The 26,219-nt window shown below is 39.1% G+C and overlaps 1 protein-coding gene across 2 annotated transcripts in view; it reads right to left on the bottom strand.

The window, feature by feature from the left end:
* Positions 1-6,431: 6,431 nt before the first annotated feature.
* LOC126272209 (semaphorin-1A) overlaps positions 6,432-26,219 on the bottom strand; it is a 794,592-nt gene continuing 774,804 nt past the window's right edge. For both annotated transcript variants that reach the window (XM_049974894.1, XM_049974893.1), the window contains exons 16-18: positions 20,586-20,741; positions 19,045-19,255; positions 6,432-9,375 (exon numbers count right to left, since the gene is read on the bottom strand). In XM_049974894.1, the coding sequence (XP_049830851.1) occupies positions 9,015-9,375; positions 19,045-19,255; positions 20,586-20,741 (728 nt within the window). In that variant the 3' untranslated portion in view covers positions 6,432-9,014. The remainder of the gene's footprint in view (positions 9,376-19,044; positions 19,256-20,585; positions 20,742-26,219) is intronic.

The raw sequence follows: 26,219 nt of genomic DNA, 5'->3' as shown, positions 1-26,219 counted from the left end.
AACCACTTTCTTGAACACCTGGAATCCTTACCCAGTCTGCTACCCCCGGAAACCATCCTTGTAACCATTGATGCCACTTCCCTATACAGTAATATCCCGCAAGTCCAGGGCCTCGCTGCAATGGAGCACTTCCTTTCACGCCGATCACCTGCCACCCTACCTAAAACCTCTTTCCTCATCACCTTAGCCAGCTTCATCCTGACCCACAACTTCTTCACTTTTGAAGGCCAACATACCAACAATTAAGGGGAACAGCCATGGATACCAGGATGGCCACCTCATATGCCAACCTATTTATGGGTCGCTTAGAGGAAGCCTTCTTGGTTACCCAACCCTGCCAACCCAAAGTTTGGTACAGATTTATTGATGACATCTTCATGATCTGGACTCACAGTGAAGAACAACTCCAGAATTTCCTCTCCAACCTCAACTCCTTTGGTTCCATCAGATTCACCTGGTCCTACTCCAAATCATATGCCACTTTCCTTGACGTTGACCTTCATCTGTCCAATGGCCAGCTTCACACATCCGTCCACATCAAACCCACCAACAAGCAACAGTACCTCCATTATGACAGCTGCCACCCATTCCATATCAAACGGTCCCTTCCCTACAGCCTAGGCCTTCGTGGCAAACGAATCTGCTCCAGTCCTGAATCCCTGAACCATTACACCAACAACCTGAAAACAGCTTTCACATCCTGCAACCACCCTCCCGACTTGGTACAGAAGCAAATAACCAGAGCCACTTCCTCATCCCCTCAAACCCAGAACTTCCCACAGAAGAACCACAAAAGTGCCCCACTTGTGACAGGATACTTTCCGGGACTGGATCAGACTCTGAATGTGGCCCTCCAGCAGGGATACGACTTCCTCAAATCCTGCCCTGAAATGAGTTCCATCCTTCATGAAATCCTCCCCATTCCACCAAGAGTGTCTTTCCGCCGTCCACCTAACCTTCGTAACCTCTTGGTTCATCCCTATGAAATCCCCAAACCACCTTCCCTACCCTCTGACGCCTACCCTTGTAACTGCCCCCGGTGTAAAACCTGTCCTATGCACACTCCCACCACCACCTACTACAGTCCTGTAACCCGGAAGGTGTACACGATCAAAGGCAGAGCCACGTGTGAAAGCACCCACGTGATTTACCAACTGACCTGCCTACACTGTGAAGCCTTCTATGTGGGAATGACCGGCAACAAACTGTCCATTTGCATGAGCAGACACAGGCAGACAGTGTTTGTTGGTAATGAGGATCACCCTGTGGCTAAACATGCCTTGGTGCACGGCCAGCACATCTTGGCACAGTGTTACACTGTCCGGCTTATCTGGATACTTCCCACCAACACCAACCTATCCGAACTCCGGAGATGGGAACTTGCCCTTCAATATATCCTCTCTTCTCGTTATCCACCAGGCCTCAATCTCCGCTAATTTCAAGTTGCCGCCACTCATACCTCACCTGTCATTCAACATCATCTTTGCCTCTGCACTTCCGCCTCGACTGACATATCTGCCCAAACTCTTTGCCTGTAAATATATCTGCTTGTGTCTGTATATGTGTGTGTGTGTGTGTGTGTGTGTGTGTGTGTGTGTGAGTATATACCTATCCTTTTTTCCCCCTAAGGTAAGTCTTTCTGCTCCCGGGATTGGAATGACTCCTTACCCTCTCCCGTAAAACCCACATCCTTTCGTCTTTCCCTCTCCTTCCCTCTTTCCTGAAGAAAGCAACTCTTGGTTGCGAAAGCTAGAAATTTTGTGTGTGTGTGTGTGTGTGTGTGTGTGTGTGTGTTATTTTATTGTGCCTGTCTACCGGCACTTTCCCGCTTGGTAAGTCTTGGAATCTTTGTTTTTAATATATTTTTCCCATGTGGAAGTTTCTTTCTATTTTATTTACATCCTTAATTTTTATACTTAGCTGTCTAAGATACAAAAACTGATCAAGTGGTTCTGTGAGTTCATTGTTCATGTGAAGCATTTTCTTTTCACTGTCTTATTTCAGTTTTTTAAACCATTTATTGAAATTCAGGCCTTCTCCAGGCTTGTTCTATAAGTTCTTCCATTCATTGTTAATTTTTTCTGTACAAGAGCAAACGGTACAGTATCAGCAGCAAAATACAGGTGGTTCAGATATATTTATTTTTCCAGAAATTCCTTGCAAATTGTTGCTTTTATTGTCTTTCCCATCAACCTCACAAATTTTAGTGGGACTCTAAAATCCTTCATACTTTTGAGAATCTTAGTCATGTCTAGGCTGCTGTATGATTATTTAAAACCAATATAGAACTTGTGCAGTTTCTTGTTATATTCATAAAATTTCTCAAGAACTTGTCTCAACAAAAATATCTAGTCCACTGTGGATCTATTTTTATAATTCCAGTTGATAATCACCCAGTATCATTTCCACCCAGCATTCTCCCCAAGAAGCTCAAATCTTACTAAACAATGGCAATGAATGTAACAGTTTATAAGGTCATAATAGGAGTTATCAGGAGAGAGCCATGCATGGAGGGGGCCACAGCAGAGAGATGTGATCTGTGTGCTACTCTTTATCTTAGCAGTGGAGAAGGTAATGTGGCAAATGCCAACAAACACAGAGGGAACAATATTTAACCAGCTTGTACATATTGTGGCAGTGAGGAAGTTACTACTGGAAGTAAATTAGACAATATGCCTGGCAGGGATAGAAGAGAGACATCAATAAAAATAGATGGGAAAGAATGTCAAAGAGTAGAAGGGTTTAATATCCAGGTTTAATAATAATAGAAGATAACAGAGCAGCAATAGAAATTCAAGAAAGAATAGCAAGTGAAAAAAGATGCATATATTCTGCAAGAAAAACAGCAAGTTCAGAAATGTTACTTGGAATGCAAAAGCCAAAATAAATTTCACTATGTTAAGACATTTAGTAATGTATGTATCAGAAGGGTGAATGATAACTATAAAGTAAGAAGGCTATTTATTGAAATGGGAAAGGAAGATTTTAAGAAACATACTCTTGTTTTATCTCATAGTGCGGGTTCTAGAGGGAGAGAGCAAAGAATAATTAGAACAACTGTTATAATTAAAAGGTTTTTACTTAATGAGTTGCAGTACACACAAGCAGCCAGATCTGATAGACTTTGCCGGAGTGTCCCATTTCATAACAAGAGTTCATTATCCTATAGTCACTAATGGAGACAGAGTCTGTATACTCTCAGGCAGATACCACAAGACGAGAGGGCTGACTGCAGCACGCAGTGGCTTCTTATTCACTTCAATCGCGGTATCGCCTATGCCAGCTGAGGAGGGACTGTCCACAGGGTGGTCGTCAATTGGTGGCTGTATTTGATGTGTGGCTGCCTTTGTCAGCATTACACGTAATGTCCGATGCCAACCTACGAATGACAGAGTGACACGTCAGCATAGTATCTAATTTTAATGAAACCATACTTTCGAGCAGTTTCAGAGAGGAAGAAAGCTGGAGATTACGGACAAACACGGAACTTCTGACTCTTTTTGGACAGATAAATATTGTAGTGAAAATCCAGCATGGAAGATTAATATAGGCTGATGATATACAGAGATTGCCAGAAACTCTGAGCTTTAAGAAAGTGTTTGTAGAAAAGCCCAAGGAGGTGAGGAGAAGATCAAGACACTGTAAAAGGTAGCCTGAAGATTTGGAAGAGGACTTCAAAGCAATGGGAGTCAGGAATTGGAGAAGGAAAGCTATGGACAGAGAAGAATGGAGGCAGGTGGCAGGTGGCAAAGGAGACCAAAGTTCCTCAAGTATTGCAGTGCTGATCAGTAAAGTAAAATACCAAGCATTACTTCTTTGTTTTCTCATTTTCATTATATGAGAACTTTTTCTTGGGCTATTGTGAATAGTTTTGGTAATGAAGAATTTCTTTTCCTAAGTCCTCTATCAACTGTGAATTTTCCACTATCCTTATGAAGCCTAATGGAAGCTGTTGCATTAATGTTTGTGTAACAGTATACTACTATCGTTGAATCCCAGACAAAGTGCAATATTATCTTCACTGCTCTGATTTATAATTTCGATCAGAATGTGCTCTTTTGTGTGATTAAAATCAACTTTTTTCCTATACAGTTGACGATATTTTTTAGTGGTTATCTTTAACATTACAGAGAGGAGGCTGATGGAGCTATAGTTTTTTTGTCTGCTTTTGTGTAAAGCATAACAGTTCCATCATTGTTCCAGATTTGGAAAATTGACCTCTGCATAGATAATTTTTTTCTTTTGAATCATACAACTGTTTCTTACACAACTATTTCACCTCAAATATTTTTTTCACCCATTAAATACTTCATAAATCTATTTCTACCAAGAGAACTGTCACAAGGGGTTCACAAAATAATGACCATCTTATGCTCATAACATTATTACCCACAAAATACAGACACTGATACGATGTTTTGTTGATAAGAAGTACTTGATCAGTTGTGTATTGTCCTGCAAAGGATTTGAATGAAGTTGTTGTTTACAATAAGTTGTCTATAACATGTTTTTGAGTACAGCAAGGGCAAAACCAGTTGCAAGAGCCATTGCTTCTGCTGTGTTGTCCCATCAAGCCTTTTGACAATATTGATGGATATTGGACAAACCGAAAAATTCTGAGTATTCAGTGTTCTACATCTTGCAGTTCATGTAGATAACATTTCACTTGCATTAATACAATGCTGATAGTTCTTGCTTAGTAAAATTATTGTTAAATTATTAATCATTATAGGTCTACCAGTTTTTCTTCTCACTGTGAAAATGATTTACAATTAATATGATGTAAAACTATGGCATACTTTACAACATATCATGTCTATGCAGGCATTTGTTCCGTAACGTTTCATTCAGTACACAATTTATCAAATATTTCCCATCCAGATGAATCTCTTCACTGTTTAGAGGTGCATAAATTATTCAGTGCAAGAACAACAAAAAAATCAAATTTTAATACAGTTTTACTCCAGAATAAGTCAGATCTCAGTAGTTTCAACAGTACATTTGTGTCATTGGGAACAGCTGCTTGGTCAAGAAAAAGGAGTAGTTGTCTTTATCCAATAATTGACAATGTTACAAAAACACATTTGGTCATTATTTCAGGAGACTGACTATTAGGAAAAGTGATTACCATTATCTTTAATGGCTCAATAGGTATTTGAGATGCCACACCCTATAAACATGATCCTAGTTGTGTGTATCGTGTGTGTGTGACTTAACTAGAAACAGTTGAATTCTACCTAAAGAGTTGTAGAATGTGATCAATTGTAGCTTTTCTGTACTCATTTTGTCAACAGAGACATGAAGCAAATTTGATAAGTTTATGGTGGCACAGGGGTGAGAAACACTATCTACAGTTCCAATTTAAATTTAAAGTAACTAAGTGAAAGATAAGGCTTTTGCTCATATGAAGACTGTATTAAGATAAAAATATTACATTTTTTTAATGAACATACATATCATTCAGTTTTAAAGAACAATAATTCAAAAGCCAGCTAATAAATCACTTATGTCCTCAGCTAATGAAAACCATTTATTGTTTAATTATTAATTCATTACAGTAAATTTACAAAAAAATAATAAGGGACAGATGATACAGAGGCAGTTTAATGTCTCACTGTAATGTTCACAGAAACAGAACTGACACTAAGGCAACCAGACCCACGGTCATATAATATAGTGTTTCAAAAGATACTAACAGATGGCACTAAATGCAGTCTCGATACTTGAACAAATCTGACTGAGAACCTCCACCTTCAACAAACACTATGGCTCACTTTTCTATTAACAGTAAATTACACTATTCCTGCAAAGACTGACAATAGTACTTGCACAAATATAAAAAGACCTGCCACTTCAGAACTACGGCACCGACTCCACAGTTTAAAAAACTAACTAGGAAACACCAGTGACGTCCCGACACGTGGCAAGTTACTCGGCAGTCGCTGACTGTACTCTGACTGGCTAAGTTACAAAAGAGATTCAACTCGAATTCTACAGGCACGAGTCCACAGTGAGGGCTACATTATATACCAGCTCCTTAAGACAATGTCATATTGCAAAGCTGGAAAAATAAGTTGAAAGCCTGATTTCCCTTACATATGAAATTTTAAAGTGTAGGCCTATTCGTAATAAATATTTATTACAGAGAGCAGGTATAAACAATACAAAAAGTAACACTCCTTTCGAGAGGATCTCGAACCGGCTAGGTTCGGAAATCGACAGGATTCTACACTGCAATCCTATGCTGTATTTTGCTACACTAGAGTTCCTCTCAGTTTTCAGTAAGTGTGATTAAGACTTTACTATAAAAAGTGCATTTGTTAATTTTTCACACCTAAGAAGTTGTGTAGAAAGATATCTCGAATTATGACTGGTGAAAATAAAGTTTTCATTATTCTGAAAATTTGCTGTTTGTATTTTTGATGCCATAACCTAACCATTTCTATCTTAATTGTGATGCTCCTGAATTCTCAAAACCTACTTTTCTAAACTGAGAATTGATGAATACGGTAACATGAAGTGTAATGCAGAATTGCTTTTACTGACCACATCTGTGAGTGGTAACAGTCCCTTCCGAGCTTCCTGTGTACTGCTCAACTGTCAACGATTTGTAGGTCATCCTTGCATTACTGGCTGGTTTCCTTACAAATGCAGATCTTACTGTGAAATATGTCTCAGTTCTGTTTCAGAAAGACTACTGTACACTTTCAACAAATCCACACATACAAAGTGCTAGAAGCTCGAGATAAGGCTGCTACATATACATGGTAAGTATCACCTGTGTTAATGCATGTTATGAATGTTGTATAATAATTGCACATAGTACGTACTTTTACAATCTTACATCACTGTCTCAGGAAAGGGAATATTTTTTCGGCACTTTAGGATCGTAACAAAACTGAGTCATCACTCGTGTCGTTGAAATGTCATATATCCATATGACACGTACTTGAGAACTCCACTTTATAAAATTTTTATTTTACAGTACAAAATAGCTTAGCTGGCCCTGCATATAGGAAGAAGCATAATATTTAAAAACATTGTTTTATTTATACATATTAATATTTTTTTAAAAATTTGTTTTTAAACAAAGTGGCAAGTAACACTGAAGTTATATGTAACATAATAACTAACTTGAAAATACATGGCACTTCTAAAAATATTTAAATATTATGTACAAATCATCTTACAATGTACAAACAAAACTGTCTTATTTCTAACAGATACAATAATGAACACTCTCGTTAAATATGGGAACTAGGTTGTGTAATAAATTAATGACTGTGAAAAATGCAAAGCTTAATCCTAAGGATAGTACTTTATCCTTACTGATGCAGTACAAAGAACACTTTTTACTAGTCTTCCTGTTGTAGAAACTCACCTACATAATCACATATCACTTTTCTCACATAAAAAATAACAAGACTTTCTACAAGCAGTCCACTTACACATCAAACAAAATTTTGACTTTACACTATCACACAGTAAACATAATTCCCATTCATCACATCAGATTCATTTCAGACTTCACAAACATCTCATAATAATAAAGAGCACATTATAACAACCTCATAGAAATCTCAATGTGTTCCATGCACTTGAAAATATTAGTTGTAGTCTTTTACTTGGGGTAGAATCAACTTTTCACTCGATCCTAAGTTCTTCCTCATTTCTTTCATGTAACTGATAACAGTTTTTGATGAACTTATCACATGGCTATTCTATTCTTAAAATAAATGTAAAAGCACACAGACCGAGCCTGCTGAAACTCCTGCCCTAAGGCACTAACTAGTCGTCACAGAATCTGTCACGTTAGCTCAAGTCAATTTTACAAATGTTGTCAAAATGAGAACATTGTATGACAATAAGGGAATATACTTTTACTTCACTGTTCTTTCCAGAAATCAGCACCTCGCTGGTGATGCTCCTATTTAATGCGGCAGGCTCAAAGACAATACCAAAATGTCTTTTACATATTCTGCTCTCACGATTCCACGTGCAATGACGAGAATTACAAGTTACGTATTATATAAAAATGCACAGAGTTTATTAACTTCAAAATGGAATGTTTGTGGCAATCTTTTCCACACTTGGCTAAAATAAAATAACAAATCAGTTCACATTGCTAAATGAGTATTTTGTCAGGTAAAATTCTTATGTGAAGTACATGAGAAATGAAATTTACAGCAAGCAGTCTGCACTGTTCTCTTCAGCTTTAAAACATAACAATGCAAACATATTGAGTCATTACAAGGCACAGAAAAACCTGGAGATAATGTTCTAAGTTGTGTGGAACTTCAATTCGTGCTGCATATTAAACTTAAAATGACTATTTTTAAAATGTTCTTTGGTTTAAAGCATCAACAGACACATTTCTTTGAACCAGAAAGTAAAAAACAGCAAGCACAACCCAAAACCCTGCATGCTCCCTCAGTTGTTACCAGACTCCAGCAAATGAAACCTCAGCTTCTGCACATGTGTGCTGCAGGAACCTGCCACAACACAATTCTCTAGAAGGCAGATATTACATCTTTTCTGGTCACACAAGTCAGTACAAACTGCTAAAAGTGACCTCAGGCACACTAACATCACTGCAGCGACAGAATGCCGAGTACAAGTATCCTGATACTTCGTTTTAAACAAGCAGTGTTGTTAACTGAGTATTGCAAATGTCAGCATTTTGACACTTTCTGCTTGGATGATATTGCTGGTAGTATTTCAGTCTGCCTAAAATGGAATCAGAAGCTGATATTCCTAACAGTACATCTGGAGGACCCACACATAGATTACCACAAATGGCGAGCAATCGCCCTCCACTATGTGCGGTATATGTAGGAGCAGGGTGCACGCGAGTGTGGGGGTGGCGAGGGTGAGGACGAGGGCGGGGAGGGGGAGGTGCTGCTGCTCCTGCTGCTGCCAGAGGGGGGGCCCGACACCGACCCCGAAGCAGAGCCCGAGCCGGAACCGGAGCCCGGTGGGCGAGTCCGCCTCCCCCCCGCCCCCGCCCCCGCACCTCAGAGGTACACCTTCTTTACAGAGCGGGTTGTGCCGAAGCCGGAGTCGGGACCTCCGCCAGTTCCTGGACCCGTAGCCCTCCGGTAGCCACCTCCCGGGCCCCCGTCGTGGGGACGTAGAGTGCCAAAATCACGGCCCCGGCCATACGGCGAAAAGCTGTCTTGGAACTGGAACAGGGTCTCCGCTGCCTGCTGCTGCTGTTGCTGAGCAGCACTCTTTCTCAGTGTGCCCTTTGGGGAGTTGAGCTTTTCCGGGCCACTTCCCCCGCCCACACCTGTGCCAGCACCGGGTGTGGGAACTAAGACGGGCTCGGCATATGTGACTTCTTCTTGTGGCAGGAGCTTCGGTTCCACAGCCAACCTGCAAAAAAGTCTATTGTAATGAACTTGGCACATGGTGACACAGTGCTTGTAAGCAGAACATTAATCCCCTGATAAATTCCAGGTTATATGCAATGTGTGGACTGTGAAACATCTCTTAATGTACATTTCTAAATCATTTGATTAAAATACATAAGACATGTCTAAAATTTGTGATACGTTTTTAACACAAATGACTTACAGCATATGCTAGCAACAGTGGCCTAATACTAATAAAACTCTGTTGAGGAAGAAAAGTTACTCTATAAATCTAATAACGGCTTTCTCAAATCATCTGTTCCTTCTGCATCAATTGACTGGGTATGTGTCTGTCTGTTACTTTAGTGTATACTTGTATTTTCATCTTCAAATACTGTGAAGTCTGAGGATGTAGTTTCAGTTGGTATATGGGAAGCTAAAAATTATCTGTTTCTTATACTCTCAGTATGGCCAAAAAGATTTTCTACAATTTTAGTGTGCTGTGTAAGAAGATTATAATTTCATAAATGTTTAGAGGGGGGACAGTTAGAAGTTGTAGTTTTTGAAATAATGTACAACATGATTAGTATACCTGTGCAGTTCACAAGTTTGACTTTTCTTTTGCAGCTTCAGTATGTCAGATGTGTTATTGAACTTACCCAGAAAACTACACCATGCTGAGTGCAAGCAAGTAAACTGATAAGTTCATTTGCTAGGAATTCAACATGTTTAGTTCACCTTAAATTCTTGTACAAATATAATGTAAAGAACGCCACTATGTTAAATTCTTCTATAAGCTGCTTGTTACTATCTGTTTCAATATTCTGGCAGTTTGAATGTTGGGCCTCTAACTACACTGTATGTGTTTCTGAGATGTTCAGTTTTTAACCATTTAAGTGAAACGAGTTTTCTTGAATATTTTGAGAGTTCATAATAGAGGTGGGAATTTTTTCTGTAATCATTATGATTAATTAATATAAAGGTACTATCTGCAAACAAAACTGAAGAAAAATTTATATTTATGTCGAATACAAAAAGGCAGGTACCTTCCCAATGTCACTGAAAATCTCAAAAGTAATTCCCACTTTCAAACAAGATTATGATAAAGAAGTGAACAACTAGAGGCCTATCACATTTTCATCCCGCTTCTTTGAAGTATTTGAAAAAAACAAAAAAACTATGCTCAAAAAATTGATGGGCTTCATTTACAAAAAGGTATGCACGAGTATAACCCAAACATGGATTTCGAAACAACAAATGAACAGAAATGGCTATATATGAGTCAATCAATATAATGCCCTATTTATTAGATACAAATTAACCACTGCAGACATATTTTTTTTCCTTTGTCTTTCAAAGACTTTTGACAGAGTGTGTCACAAAATGTGACTTACAAAAATTGAACAGTATGGTATCAACAAATGGACTGCATCATTCCCAAGTTATTGCTCACTGGTCAGTATGAAGTACATTGACAAACAACTCAATTCAATAACTGAAATCCTCCTGATAGTAAAACTGTTAAGCAAGGTGTGCTTCAGAGTTCAGTACTGAGGCCTCTGCTTTTCCTTCTATATACCAATGACTTGAGCCTGAATGTAAATGCTCACATAAACATTATTCTTTCAGATGACAACTGTACTTCTCAGAAGCCATACAGAAAGCTGTGAATGCGGCTACTGATCAACTCGGCAACTAAGCTACATATGGAAAATTAACAACCAACAGTAAAAATACTTTTTCCATGGACTTCTGTATCACACAAAAACAAACCCCTCCCAACCACTTGCAACAGTAAATAACCTAACACTGAAAGCATATTCGTGTGTCTGTAGTTATGACATAACCTGGTATGGAATAAACATACTGAACACACAAATTCCAGTTAGCACCTACTTACTTCAAGTAATCAAGTCACATGTGCTGTACCCCCTTCTTCACACTTATCCATCCACAGACTTGCAACCCACATTACAAATTTTTTATTTATTTTTCTTTGCTATGACATTAGTAATGTCAATGGGAAAGAAATATAAACGGATTGAGTGCCAAATAGGAGGAACAAAGTTATAACAGGTGGACAGTTTCAAGTACTTAGGATGCATATTCTCACAGGATGGCAACACAGTGAAAGAACTGGAAGCAAGGTGTAGCAAAGCCAATGCAGTGAGTGCTCAGCTACGATCTACTCTCTTCTGCAAGAAGGAAGTCAGTACCAAGACTAAGTTATCTGTGCACCGTTCAATCTTTCGACCAACTTTGTTGTATTGGAGCGAAAGCTGGGTGGATTCAGGTTACCTTATCAACAAGGTTGAGGTTACGGATATGAAAGTAGCTAGGATGATTGCAGGTACTAGTAGATGGGAACAATGGCAGGAGGGTGTCCACAATGAGGAAATCAAAGAAAAACTGGGAATGAACTCTATAGATGTAGCAGTCAGGGCGAATAGGCTTAGACGGTGGGGTCATGTTACACGCATGGGAGAAGCAAGGTTACCCAAGAGACTCATGGGTTCTGCAGTAGAGGGTAGGAGGAGTCGGGGTAGAGGGTAGGAGGAGTCGGGGTAGAGGGTAGGAGGAGCCGGGGTAGAGGGTAGGAGGAGTCGGGGCAGACCAAGGAGAAGGTACCTGGATTCGGTTAAGAATGATATTGAAGTAATAGGTTTAACATCAGAAGAGGCACCAATGTTAGCGCTGAATAGGGGAACATGGAGAAATTTTATAAGGGGGCTATGCTCCAGACTGAACACTGAAAGGCATAATCAGTCTTAAATGATGATGATGATGATCTTTGATCTCATTGTGCCTCCATGCCAATTTCAGTTAGCTTTTGCCATTCACTATTGGCCTACTCTCTCATTTCATCATGTTTCCCCTTATTTCATCCGTTTTGTGATTTTTCCCACGTATTTTTTGGGGTATTTTTGTGAATTTTTTCATGTGTAATGCTATGTCATTTATGTATTTTTGCACATTTTTATCCACCACCATGAATCCTTACTCCTTCCATCTGTGTCAGTCGACGAAAGTTTCCTTATTACTAGCCAGAAACAGTCCCACATACATTTCTTGCGTTGTTGCTTGGCTCATGGAATCCCCCCCCCCCTTTTCCATGGCCTTACCAGCAAATCATCCATCATCAAATCATCCATCATCATATTATTCATCTCTGGCTGCCACCCTCCCTTCCACAATGATCTCAATCTGTTCAGATTCTACCAATCCTTAACCCTCACCAACATAGTCCTGCAAAACCATATCAATCAGGCCCACACCACATTGCAATACCTTCTCTTCATCTGTAAAATTCTCCTGTCATACAGTCCCAAATACCTGAATTGCATAACACACATTGAAGCTCTTGCACTCCAGGAACTAGAGCAACATGCACACCAACACCTCAAAAAAAAAACTCTCCACCCTGTTCATTTCCTACTTCTGCCTTGGACTACCACTATCCTCTACCTCTACAACCATCTCGAAACCTTCCCCCACATCCCCTCATAGCTGACAAATCCTCCCTCACAGACCTACTACATTTACCACACCCTCAAAAACTCTGTCCCACCATCATACAGAATCTGGAAAGTAAACAGACCTGAAACACAGTCATGAACCTTTCCTCTGTGAGCCTTAGTGCCTGCAGAAGTATAACTCCTTTCCAAAGCCCTTTCCTTTTTCTCCACTCATGGATTCAATCATGCAGGACTTGTTAAAAACTTTCTCTCCTTCTCTCGACCCCTACAATGTAGACACTTTTTCACCACCAGCACTAACAATCACACTCAACCAAAGACCAAAGTTGAACTCTGCCTAACTCAGTTCACTCCTCCATCCAATTATGATTCATCCCCACTGCCCCCTAATCAACCCCTGCTAACTTTACAGCATTTCTTAACCTTGAACCTTGCCTCACCATCATTCCCCAAAACCACCACCATGCAACTAACCTCACATCCACAGAAAGTACCACCATCTAAAATTGATCCCAACCTCATAATCCTACCTGCTGACAAAGGCTTTATCACTCTTGTTTTGAGAACTGCAAGGATTACCTGGTAGAAGAACTCTGCCAACTGTCAGATTCATCCACCTACAAAACATGCCAGAGTGACCCAATTCCAGCAGGACCTTCCGTCTCTCTTCTCTCAGAACTTCTCCCACAGTCTATCTCCCTCCTCAACCCTACATTTCCCTGCACTCCTACCTTCTACATGCTTCCTAAAGTCCATAAACACAACCACCCAGGACGCACAATTGTGGCAGGTTACTGTGCTCCCACTGAGAGAATCTCTGCTCTCATAGATCAACACCTTCAGTCTATTACCTGCAACCACCCTCCTAGATAAAAGATATCAATCATTTCCACCAGCGACTCTCCACAGTTCCTGTTCCTTTACCACATCGTGCTCTGATCGTCATTATTTATGCCACTTCTCTTTATACAAACATCCATAATGCTCATGGCCTTACCACTATTGAACAGAACCTTTCCAAACGTGCAATGAATCCCAAACCTGCAACCTTATTCCTCATCACCATGAGCAACAGTATCCTCAACCACAATCACTACTCCTTTGAATGCATTATCTAGAAACAAATCAGGGGCATGGCTATGCCATGCATATGGCATCATCCTATGCTAATGTATTCATGTGTCACCTAGAGAAATCCTTCCTAAACACCCAAATCCTAAACTCCTCACCTGGTTCAGATTCACTGATGACACCTGCATGATCTGGATCAAGGGTGAGGACACCCTATCAACATTCCTCCAGAACTTTGACACCTTCTCCTCCATTTGCTTCACCTGGTCTTACTCAACCCAACAATCCACCTTCCTTGATGCTGACCTCCACCTCAAAGATGGCTACATCACTATCTCCACCCATATCAAACCTACCAACTACCAGTAGTACCTCCACTTTGATGACTTCCATCCATTCCACACCAAGAAGTCCCTTCCATACACCCTAGCCACCCACGGCAATCACATCTATAGCCAGGAGTGGAGCAACTGAATCACATTCTCTGCCAGTGTTTCGACTACCTCTCGTTGTGCCCCGAGATGAGGAACGTCCTACCCACTTCCTTCCCACCCCTCTCACAGTGGTGCTCCACCGCCCACCGAACTGACACAATAGACTCGTCCGCTCGTATACAACTCTTGCTCCCAAACCCTTGCCTCATGGCTCATATCTCTGTAACAGACCTAGATTCAGTACCTGTCCCATATATCCTCCCACCACCATCTACTCCAGTCCAGTCACAAACATCATCCAATCCATCGAAGGCAGGGCTACCAGTGAAACCAATCATTCTACGTGGGCACAACAAACGGTCTGTCTGCACAAATGGCCACCTACAGACTGCGGCTAAGAAACAGCTGGATCAACCCATTGCTGAGCACACTGCCCAAAACAACGTTCATCATTTCAATAACTGCTTTACAGTCTATGCTATCTGCATCCTTCCCACCAGCCTTTCAGAATTGCGCAGGTGGGAACTCTCCCTGCAATATATCTTTTGTTTGCATAACCCTCCTGGCCTCAACCTTTGTTAGTCTTTATCCTTAGCCTCTAGCCCCTTCCCTGTTCCCATTCTAGCACTAAACAGGCTTCTATTCCAGCAACGCACCCACAGTCTTTTTCCTGCCTCCTTTTCCTCTTACCCTCCCCCGTCTCCCATCTAACCTCCCGATTTCAGCAAGCTGCCCGACCCTCTCTACACCTCGTCTCTATGTGCTCCCACAAGCAGCACTTTTCTGTCCCCCACCCATACCCTGCTATCCCTCCTCCTTACCCCACCACCTGGTTGCGACTTCCATCATGTGCCGCTACTCATAGTGTGGCTTCAGCAGCCAGAGACAGTCGTGTGTGTGTGTGTGTGTGTGTGTGTGTGTGTGTGTGTGTGTGTGATCTCAGGCCCTGTTGGCTGAAAGCTCTTTCTCTAACAGTCTTTTTGTTGTGCCTATCTGCAACTCGGCATCTCCACTAAATGGTGAGTAGCAACTATCCTTTTCCCAATATTGTTACATTCCATCCTGGATTTACCACTGTTGAACAGATAAATGCTAGAATAAGTACTGGCCGCTGTGCACTGAGTGAGCTGCAAGCCTGCACTAACCAGAAAATGGTATTAAATACTAAGCAACGCAGATATGAGATTGCACACACATTCTAGCTTCTCAGTCCTTCCAACAACTTGGGAAAGTTTTCAATACATGTTCTCTGTAATCTCATTCAACAATAAGTCACTAATAAAAGTGTGTTGCCCTGTTCTTAGTAAAGACATAACCTGTTTCTCTCTCTCTCTCTCTCTCTCTCCTCCCCCCACCCCTGAACCCAACACACACACACACACACACACACACACACACACACACACACACACACACACAGTAGTGAAATTTTATGGCAAATAATCATAGTAATCATCTTGCATCTTGCTCAATGCCCTGATGTTTACGAGGTTCTCAGTTACGGTTTCTTTCCCCTTATGCTTGGGTCCAAAGCCATCAAACATTGATTTAATGCTGTCATTGATCTGCTGAGTCTGTATATTATTTGAATAACTATCAGGCAGTGTTAATTTAAGAGATATTTTCAAATATACATATTATTAGCAGATCATAGAGGAAGTCAAAATTAAAGAGAAAATGTCCCGAATACCTCTTCAGGCTGACTGAATATAAATCACATTATAGAACATAACAGTAGGTAACAGCTTAAAATTACTGCCACACAATGTATACAGCACACATACATCATCCTATACATGTGTGACTCTAGAGTGACCAAAGATTAGACGCCTTAAAGTAGGATATTATTTTGGCCACTTTTCAGAAAACTGAATATATTAACGGTACCTTCAGTCCACTCTCAAGCATGCGTATCTCTAATAAAAAAGCATGCACATAGCTTACCCAAAAGTTGGCATGTTCACTCTTACTTCCTCCCTTCTTAATTCACTCTTATTTTCTACTGGCTTTAATTTCATCTATTCACTCCTATCTCAGTCATCCTCTTTGTCTTATTTTCTCCATCACTCCTTCAGTCAGAGTAATGATTTGGAATGAATGACAACATACGTGGTTAACTCTGTTGCTCCTCTTTGCAGTGCCTGTTATGAGTACAGGTTCCTTATCTCTCCTCATCTTTTATGTTTGAGGCTATGACAGTCCATTGTTTTTTCAATATCTCAAATGCTTTCAATCTTTTCTTTTCTGCCTTCCTTGTCAGCTAAGTTTCTGCCCCATACAGGTATATTCTCCAAATGTAGCTAATTAAGAAAAATTTCCTGGTAGTCAGGGGGACTGTTTGACATCAGTAGTATTCTTTTCTGGATAAGTGTTTCTTTTTCCTGGTCTACTTCACTTCTACCATTCACTTGATAAAACTTCTACGATACCTGAAGGTAGTCACACATGCCAGCATTTTGCTTCCAACATGTTTTCTAAGTATTGTGTAAATCATAATTTTTGTTTTGTTTCCGCTGATGTTCATCTTCCACACCTGTGTTAAGATGTGACTCATCTGATGAGTATCTTCTGTAGATAGTCTTCATTAATGTAATCCCATTGCTGCTGGTTTATGTGAATTCCTTCATTTTATTTTTGTACAAATTAAATAATATTAGAGACAATCAACATTTCTGCTTCCTGCCTTAATCCCTATAATATTTTTGTCTGTGGTTCATCCTCTCCTATGATAGCATTCTAATTCTTGTAAAGCTGTAGGATTATTCTGTTGTCCCTGAAGACTATTACTATTTTCATCATCCCTTTGAACAATTTCTTCCACTTAATGTTAAGCAGTTGAACATTCTTCAAAACTTTATTTATGAAAAAGGAACTTTGTAGCAGATAAAAACTGTGTGCTAGATTGAGACTTGAACTCGAGGCTTTTGCCTTTTGCGGGCAAGTGCTCTACTGAGTGAACTGCCCAGGCAAGACGACAGACCTTTCCTCACAGCTCTGCTCCTCCAGTATCTCATCTCCTATGTACCAAACTTCACAGAAGCTATCCTGCAAAACTTGCAGGACTAGTACTCCTGGAAGAGAGGATATTGTAGAGACATGGCTTAGCCAAAGGCTGGGGGATGTTTCCAGAATGAACTTCTTTCCCTGCAGTAGAGTGTGTGCTGACGAGATCTTCTGTGAAATTTGGAAGGTAGGAGATGATGTACTGGTGAAAATAAAGCTACGAGGGCAGGTCATGAACTGTTCTTGGGTAAATCAGGCTGCTCGCCAAAGGCACAGGTCCCTGATTTCGAGTCTCAGTCTAGTGCACAGTTTTAATCTGCAAGGATGTTTCATGTCAGCATACATTCCACTGCAGGATCAAAATTTCATTCTGTAACTTTTTTTATGTCTATGGAGGTAATTAATATTGATGTGTCTAGTCTCTATGGTTGCTCAAAAATTACTTGTAAAGGAAGTATTGGTTCCTGTGTTCCCACATTACTTTGAAATACATACTGGTCATTTTGTAAACAGTCTTCTACTTCCTGCTCCATGCAGTGATAAATCATTCTAGTTAGGCATGTGATATGAAGCCGAGTGTTGGACTAGTTTTGCTTTGCTGGTCTTCCAAAATCATATCATACAAGTCTGTTCACAATATTTTCAAGTAGTACCCTGCCCATGACAATCGTACCACAAATAAAATAAGTTGAAACTATAATGGAAATTCCTGAATGGTACACTTATTTAGTTAATCTAGATGTAGAATACATCAGTCATAGAATGCCAAAAAAGTCAAAAAATAAAGTGGCATGAAGCTGTACAACTAATAACCCATGCCTATCAGAGACTTACAAAACAGGGAGCTTGAAAAGCATTTCCAAAAAAAATTTAAGTAACAAGTGCGCATGAAATAGGAAATGTTTGGTAGATAATCAGTTTGTACGACTTAAATGTACCTTAGTTTTGGAAGATTCATTGGTTAACTCGTTACGTGACTATACATACTCTGTAAACTCATCTGTGTTTTATAGTAAATCTACAATTATCACTAAAAATGTTAATTGTAAAACTGACAATGACATAAAAAAAAGAGAAGTTGGCTAGTGGGAAAGAAAGACATTCTATCCTATTCCAGAAATGTGCACTTTTTTCTAAGGGTTTGTTGGAGCCTGAAACTAACTACATTTAAATAAATTATTTAGTCAACAAATTTATAACTAGCTGTGTGGGTCAATGGCATCTTTTTAAGCAGCCATGCTCAGAGTTTTGCCCCAGACTCAGTGAATCTACAGATTTGTCAGTGTTATCATGGGAGACTGCAGTGATTGCACTGACACAGCATGACATTATTAAGCATCAATAGTTACCAGTGACTTAATGGATTGTATCAGCACTCACGACTATTTGTCACGATCAAAAATATTACTCTTATTGTGTGTAATTCAGCACCTCAAAATGACCCACAGCACTTCAAAGTAATGTATATCTCAGTTATTAAGTGTATGGGTTGTAAATAAACTTATTGTTTTTTTGTGTTTTTGTGGATGTATGATTGTCTTTATTGGCCACCCCCACTACCAACACATCAAGTTGCAGTGTTTCTGTTTCATTCAAATTTACAAAGCAACACTGCTCCAGGAATAACCATTTTTGAATGTGCTGTCTTAATACTCACTTCACATATGTGAAACCATAAAATATTTTGCAGAAATGAAATTTCCCTACCTGTTGACAGTCTGCCTCTGTTCAAAGTATTCATACTCTGTGTCAGGATAAGGCAGGTTGTCTTCTTCTTCCTTATGGCACTTGCGGCCACAGAGGTAGCCGGTCACAAAACCCACGACCAGCGCAGCCACAGATCCTGCCACGACTGCCAGTGCCAGGGTTTCTACAGAGTACTGGGGGAGTGGGCTATCTGCTGCACTCACTTCTGGACCTGAAACCAATCGCATACTTCAACTTTACTTTTGTTACAGCCTGAAGTATCTTGTACATAGTTAATTGCTTAGTTTTATTAAAAAGAAACGTCATGGAATGTCACAATGCAGTAAAAGAAGCATCTCCTTTACAATGAGTAGCATGAAAACTGCTTGTTCTCATGCTTTCCATAAAATTTTGCTAGTAGAAATGGAAATTATTTTAATAAAAAGTTTATGTAGCAATGTATGCATGGGGTTTTTCTTTGAGGAGAATGAGATGCAATTAAATTACACTTGCTATACAGAAGACCATTTTCAAGTAAACCATAGCAGCATCATGCTTGCATGAATACAATGGTCTCTCAATAATAACTTTTTACCGTTGTTTATGCATCTTCTTTTAATTTTTTTAATCTTGTCAAGAAGCATAACATATGGCTTTGCAAAATTACAAACTTCTCATCATTTTACTCCTGAAATAGTTACAATGTGATTTTACCAACAAAACTTTCTAAAATTTATTTCTTAATAGTGAATTCTGAAAGTGTTATCCAACTGAAATGTTTTATCAAACATCTTCAGGTTTTTCCATGTGACTGCAAGTGCAGGTTTTGAAAAGTGTGTACAACTGTTTTCTATGTTTCTTTTCTGGAACTTCTGACATGTATGTTGTAACACACCACAATGAATTTGTGGTTATAGGAGTTTTTAAATACTTATAGCAATAATATATTAATGTACTGCAGAGTGGTGATCCCTTTTCATTGGTAAATGTTCACTGTCCTGTTTTCTACAACTTCTAATTGCTCATTATTTTGTGCTTTATTGACAAAACAGTCTCCTTGACATTAAAGGTGGTTGCTAAGATTTGGATATTCTTATATGCATTCATGTCTATATGAATTTATAACACCTAAATGCATTTAAGTAGATTCAAATTAAAGCACTTTTTTAAAATGCCAATAAAAGTAGTTGTTGAAATGAGAATGAAACAAATCTCTTGATAAGTTAACAAATAACTAAAATTTCTACAAAATACTATTGTATCAAACTTGATTTTTAAAAATGTCATTCTCTGTAAAAGTTTTGAGAGAAGTGTTCTATTCCCTTGCCTATAACCCTCCACAAACACATTACTACAACATCTGATTATTTAATGTGACCAATATTGGATGAGCAAGACTGCTGAGAAAATATTCTCAAATTACTATGTTTCTTAAGATCCAAACTACAGAGCATGTTTTCAAAATTTAAACTGCGGTAACAAAAGCCAATGCCACAAAATGTTCCAATGTTAGTAATAATAAATTGAATAAGTTATTTCACCAAGATAAATAGTTCACTGACCACTGTGTTGTCCATCATCGTGGACAATGTTGATAACTTCTCCTTCAGGCACATCTTTAGTTGGGCCAGTTCGCCCACCAACATCCTGGTTGTATGGCTTTCCAAAGTTTGAAGACAGTCCCTCTACACTGCCTGTACTTTTACCCAGTACTTTGCCTGGAAATTATGGAAATTTGTTACACATACTTACAAACAGGTGCATTTATTTTTAGTAACATCTGAAATTAAGAGGCATAATTGCTGCCTAGTACTGAGGCAAAATTTCAATACTGTTACAGACAAATGGAACCAGTAGTTCCTTCCTTAGCGAGGAGAGAGGGATATGTTGAGGGAGGTTACAAAGGATGGGCAGGTCACGCAGACTGCAGGATGAGAGGAACCGATCCATTGTGAGGACAAGGCAAGGCAAGAGAGAGTTCTTAATTATACTGTGAAGATTGTTGAAAAACGAACAAACAAGAAAAGGAAATGGGAGACACTGAAAAGCAGTAGCCTTACAAGGAAAAATGACGGTCACCCCCCCCCCCCCCCCTCCCCCCGCCACACACACACACAGAGAGAGAGAGAGAGAGAGAGAGAGAGAGAGAGAGAGAGAGAGAGAGAGAGAGAGAAGATTGCCAGAAAAAAGGGCCTCTTAATAAAATAAGAACATTGCCAAACTAAGAAACAGATCACAGAGATCACTAAACATGGAGAAAAAAGATCACTAGACATGGAAAAAAATCAGCAATTGATGAAAGTGTGTCAAGAGTTTCTACAGGTAGGCAAAATTTTAATTTTAATAACTGCTTTATAATAGAGAAAGAATCAAAAAAGACCTAACCACATCAATATGACCTAAAGATTAATGGAACATGTTACACTGAAGAAATGTTAATCACAGACACATCACTTAACTTACATTTCAGAATCTAAAATGTAACCATCAGTACAAAGTCTGTAGAGAATTTCCCACTCACACTTCTTATTTAATATGCCTTATAACAATCCTTACTAAGGTCATGGGTATGTTTCTTTGAACTTCATAATCAATCATTTATTTCATTGTCAATCTCACTGAATCACTGACTTTCACAAATCACAAGTCCAGTTCTCGGGATATGTTGATTTTTCTTCTTCTTCTTCTTCTTCTTCTTTTTTTTTTAATAAAAAAAGGTAGAAAGAGTAAGAGAGAGAATTCTAGCCAAATGATGTTCTCTCAAGGCTCATAAAAACTGTTCCATCTCCACTGCATTTGTCTCTAGAGAAATATGTTTGTCCTTAATTACATTGTAACATCCTGGTCTTTTTTGCATCGTCATCTGTTACACATGTTGGTAATTTCAATGTGGAATGTGTGACAGGGAAGGCTACCACTTGCTCAACAAAGTTGGTGGCAATATCATCCAGTAAAATGCAATTGCCAGCTTGTGCACAATTCATTAAATGTGCTACAAAAATGTACCCACACATTATTTTGAAATTCTGAAAAATAAAATATGGAGCATCAAATCACTAATGATATAAATAAGTAAAATCACCAAATGATGAAGGATTTGGTACCAATCATCAAAGTCCTACTTTTCACAAAATTGGATTCCCTCAAGTTGATTATAGTTTTCACAATGTGTGTAGAATGGTACATAAAGTAGGGTACTGTTATTAAAGCCCTAAAATACTTTACCTGCTTGACAAACTTTGTTTTAAAACCTTCCCTCACCACAACCCCCTTACTACAAATGGCAAATAAATCCTCTGATGAAGGTAACTTTCAGGCATCATCAAATAATGCCAAATAAATTTTTAATATTCAGCTATGATCAGTTCAAAGCTGAATGGTGAGGAATGTAGTTCATTATGGAATATGCAACATTATTTTACTTTTTCCCAATCCTATACTTTTTCATGTTTCACACTAAGCCAGAAGCTACTCAACTACAGATCTTTTCATAGTAAATGGCAGACAGGACCAGCTGAACGAACAAGGTAGTGTAGTGGTTAGCACACTGGACTCGCATTCGGGAGGACAACCACTTCAATCCTGCGTCCGGCCAGTTTTATTTAGGTTTTCCGTGATTTCCCTACATTGCTTCAGGCAAATGCCGGGATGGTTCCTTCCCCATCCTTCCCTAACCCAATAGGAACAGTGATCTTGCTGTTTGGTCCCCTCCTCCCAAATCAATCAACCAACCAACCAAGACCAGCTGATATTACCACAATGTTGTATTTATGTTTCTCGAATATAATGGGAGCATTTCTGTTTTTCGTTTCCACTATGCTACACCACAGACTACAATACCGAGCATTTAGTTGCATTTAGTTACATTTACACTAGTGACAGATTTTGATGCTGTATTGAAATTATCCGGTAAGTTTACAATTAATGTCTGTTGGAAACAGCAATCTGCCATGAAGTACACTTTCTTCACCATACTCATTAAGGAACTAAAATGTGAAAAGTCCAGTCAAATTGTTGGGGAGAAAAGCCTATGCCTTGTAAAAGGTGGGGGTAGACTTTATTTTTTTTAATTCGTTCACATGTTTGAAATGATTGGAAAACAAGTTTTGTCAGCAAATTTTATGTTGGCCAAACTTTCTTTCATCAAAACACTTCAATTATTTTGAATTAGAGTTAAAAAAAAAAAGTGTCTCAGTTTATTGTGCTCCTAGCACTATTTTCTTTTTAAAAGAGCACAAAATTCTCTTTGCATTTGATTAATACGACTTTTTTCTGCATCAAATACCAAAAATGCCGCAGTTCATCAAAAAATAATGATTTTTCAAGTTTTGTGCAAAATGGCAAAATACCAAGTTTTTGAGTACTTTTACTTCAGTTTCTATTTACATAAAGGAAATACATTATACAATGTGTTACACATTGTAATTAAACATCTCACTTTGCGGCAAGGCCAGGATATAAAGCATCACTGACATTATTCAGTATCTACGATCACAATCAAGTCAGATTGTGAGAGACAGGTACCGTACATTTTTATAGCTGAATGATGCTATCAGAAAAAGACATTTGCCTTAGTTCTAGTGAAGGAACTCGATTGCACTGAATAAATTTTTTGTTGTTGATGGAAGGTACTTTATACACAAAGTAACTTGGCCTTTAGATCTTTTCTTCAAAATGATAGCCCAAAATTATGTTTCTTACTTGCAGTGTTATTTTGGACTTAATTTGCTATTGTATTTGACGAGTACCCGTGTGAGTAACAGCAGTGTCGCACAAAAAGTGCTAGGAGAATTTGTAAGCCTAAAAAAACATTCTTCAGGTAAGGTAAGTTTTTGTACAATGAATGAAAGAAGAATTGCTCAATTGCTTATTAAAAAGGAATTCTGATATTGTAGCATTGAGATGGACCAAGCAGAAGAAGCTGACATTATGATTGTAACATTTTCCATTTAAGGAATTTACAGTTTTGTAGTGCAGTTACAGTGGGAGAACATGTTGACTTCCTTGAGTTCATGACTGACTTAGAACAAGGCATCAAAAACTTATTTTTGCTAAAGCCAGGAAGAGGAAGTGCAGAAAACATGTGGTTTTTCACTGCATCCTACAAGTTTGACAGTGAACATTGCAAATGAGTCAAAGACGGAAGTACACTGTCAGAAGTTATGCATTCAGGTGTATAAGTAAATTTTAATGGCTTTTTAATTATAATAAAGCTACCAATGTTTAATTACCCCCCATGAACCATGGACCTTGCCGTAGGTGGGGAGGCTTGCATGCCTCAGCGATACAGATGGCCGTAACGTAGGTGCAACCACAACGGAGGGGTATCTGTTGAGGCCGGAAAAACGTGTGGTTCCTGAAGAGGGGCAGCAGCCTTTTCAGTAGTTGCAGGGGCAACAGTCTCGATGAATGACTGACCTGGCCTTATAACACTAACCAAACCAGCCTTGCTGTGCTGGTACTACGAACGGCTGAAAGCAAGGGGAAACTACAGCCGTAATTTTTCCTGAAGTCATTCAGCTTTAATGTATGGTTAAATGATGATGGCGTCCTCATCATATTTCGGAGGTAAAATAGCCCCCCCTTTGGATCTCTGAGCGGGGACTACTCTGGAGGACTTTACATCAGGAGAAAGAAAACTGGCGTTCTACGGATCGGAGCGTGGAATGTCAGATCCCTTAATTGGGCAGGTACGTTAGAAAATTTAAAGAGGGAAATGGATAGGTTAAAGTTAGATATAGTGGGAATTAGTGAAGTTCAGTGGCAGGAGGAACAAGATAGATACAAAGCCCACACCTACTATAGTAGTACAAGTTTATATGCCAACTAGCTCAGCAGATGATGATGAAATTGATTAAATGTATGAAGAGATAAAAGAAATTTTCAGATAGTGAAGGGAGACGAAAATTTAATAGTCATGGGTGACTGGAATTCGAGAGTAGGAAAAAGGAGAGAAGGAAACATAGTAGGTTAATATGGATTGGGGCTAAGAAATGAAAGAGGAAGCCACCTGGTAGAATTCTGCACAGAGCATAACTTAATCATAGCTAACACTTGGTTCAAGACATAAAAGAAGACTGCATACATGGAAGAAGGGAACAATTGACATGAATGGGGGAAAGAAATACAGTAGAAGAAGAGTGAGTAGCTTTGAGGGATGAAGTAGTGAAGGTAGCAGAGGATCAAGTAGGTAAAAAGACAAGGGCTAGTAGAAATCCCTGAGTAACAGAAGAAATATTGAATTTAATTGATGAAATGAGAAAATATAAAAATGCAGTAAATGTAGCAGGCAATAAGGAATACAAACGTCTCCATAATGAGATCGACAAGAAGTGCAAAACGGCTAAGCAGAGATGGCTAGAGGACAAATGTAAGAATGTAGAGGCTTATCTCACTAGAGGTAAGATAGATACTGCCTACAGGAAAATTAAAGAGATCTTTGGAGAAAAGAGAACCACTTGTATGAATATCAAAAGCTCAGATGGAAACCCAGTTATAAGCAAAGAAGGGACACTGACGCCCATGGGAGAGCCAGTCCTGACAAAACTCTACCATCTAGTGAACAAGATGTACGAGACAGGCGAAATACCCTCAGACTCCAAGAAGAATATAATAATTCCCAATCCCAAAGAAAGCAGGTGTTGACAGATGTGAAAATTACTGAACTATCAGTTTAATAAGTCACAGCTGCAAAATTCTAACGTGAATTCTTTACAGACAAATGGAAAAACTGGTAGAAACCGACCTTGGGGAGCATCAGTTTGGATTCCATAGAAATGTTGGAACACATGAGGCAGTACTGACCTTACGGATTATCTTAGAAGAAATATTAAGGAAAGGCAAACCTACATTTCTTAGCATTTGTAGACTTAGAGAAAGTTTTGACAATGTTGACTGGAATACTGTCTTTCAAATTCTAAAGGTGGCAGGGGTAAAATACAGGGAGCGAAAGGCTATTTACCATTTGTACAGAAACCAGATGGCTGTTATAAGAGTCGATGGGCATGGAAGGGAAGCAGTGGTTGGGAAGGGAGTGAGACAGTGTTGTAGCCTCTCCCCGATGTTATTCAATCTGTATATTGAGCAAACAGTAAAGGAAACAAAAGAAAAATTTGGAGTAGGTATTAAAATCCATGGAGAAGAAATAAAAACTTTGAGGTTCGCAAATGACATTGTAATTCTGTGAGAGACAGCAA

The sequence above is a fragment of the Schistocerca gregaria genome, chromosome 5 (assembly GCF_023897955.1).
Source record: "Schistocerca gregaria isolate iqSchGreg1 chromosome 5, iqSchGreg1.2, whole genome shotgun sequence".
NCBI lineage: Eukaryota > Metazoa > Arthropoda > Insecta > Orthoptera > Acrididae > Schistocerca > Schistocerca gregaria.
Note: the sequence above shows the minus strand (reverse complement) of the source record. Positions and strands in the feature narration are given on the sequence as shown.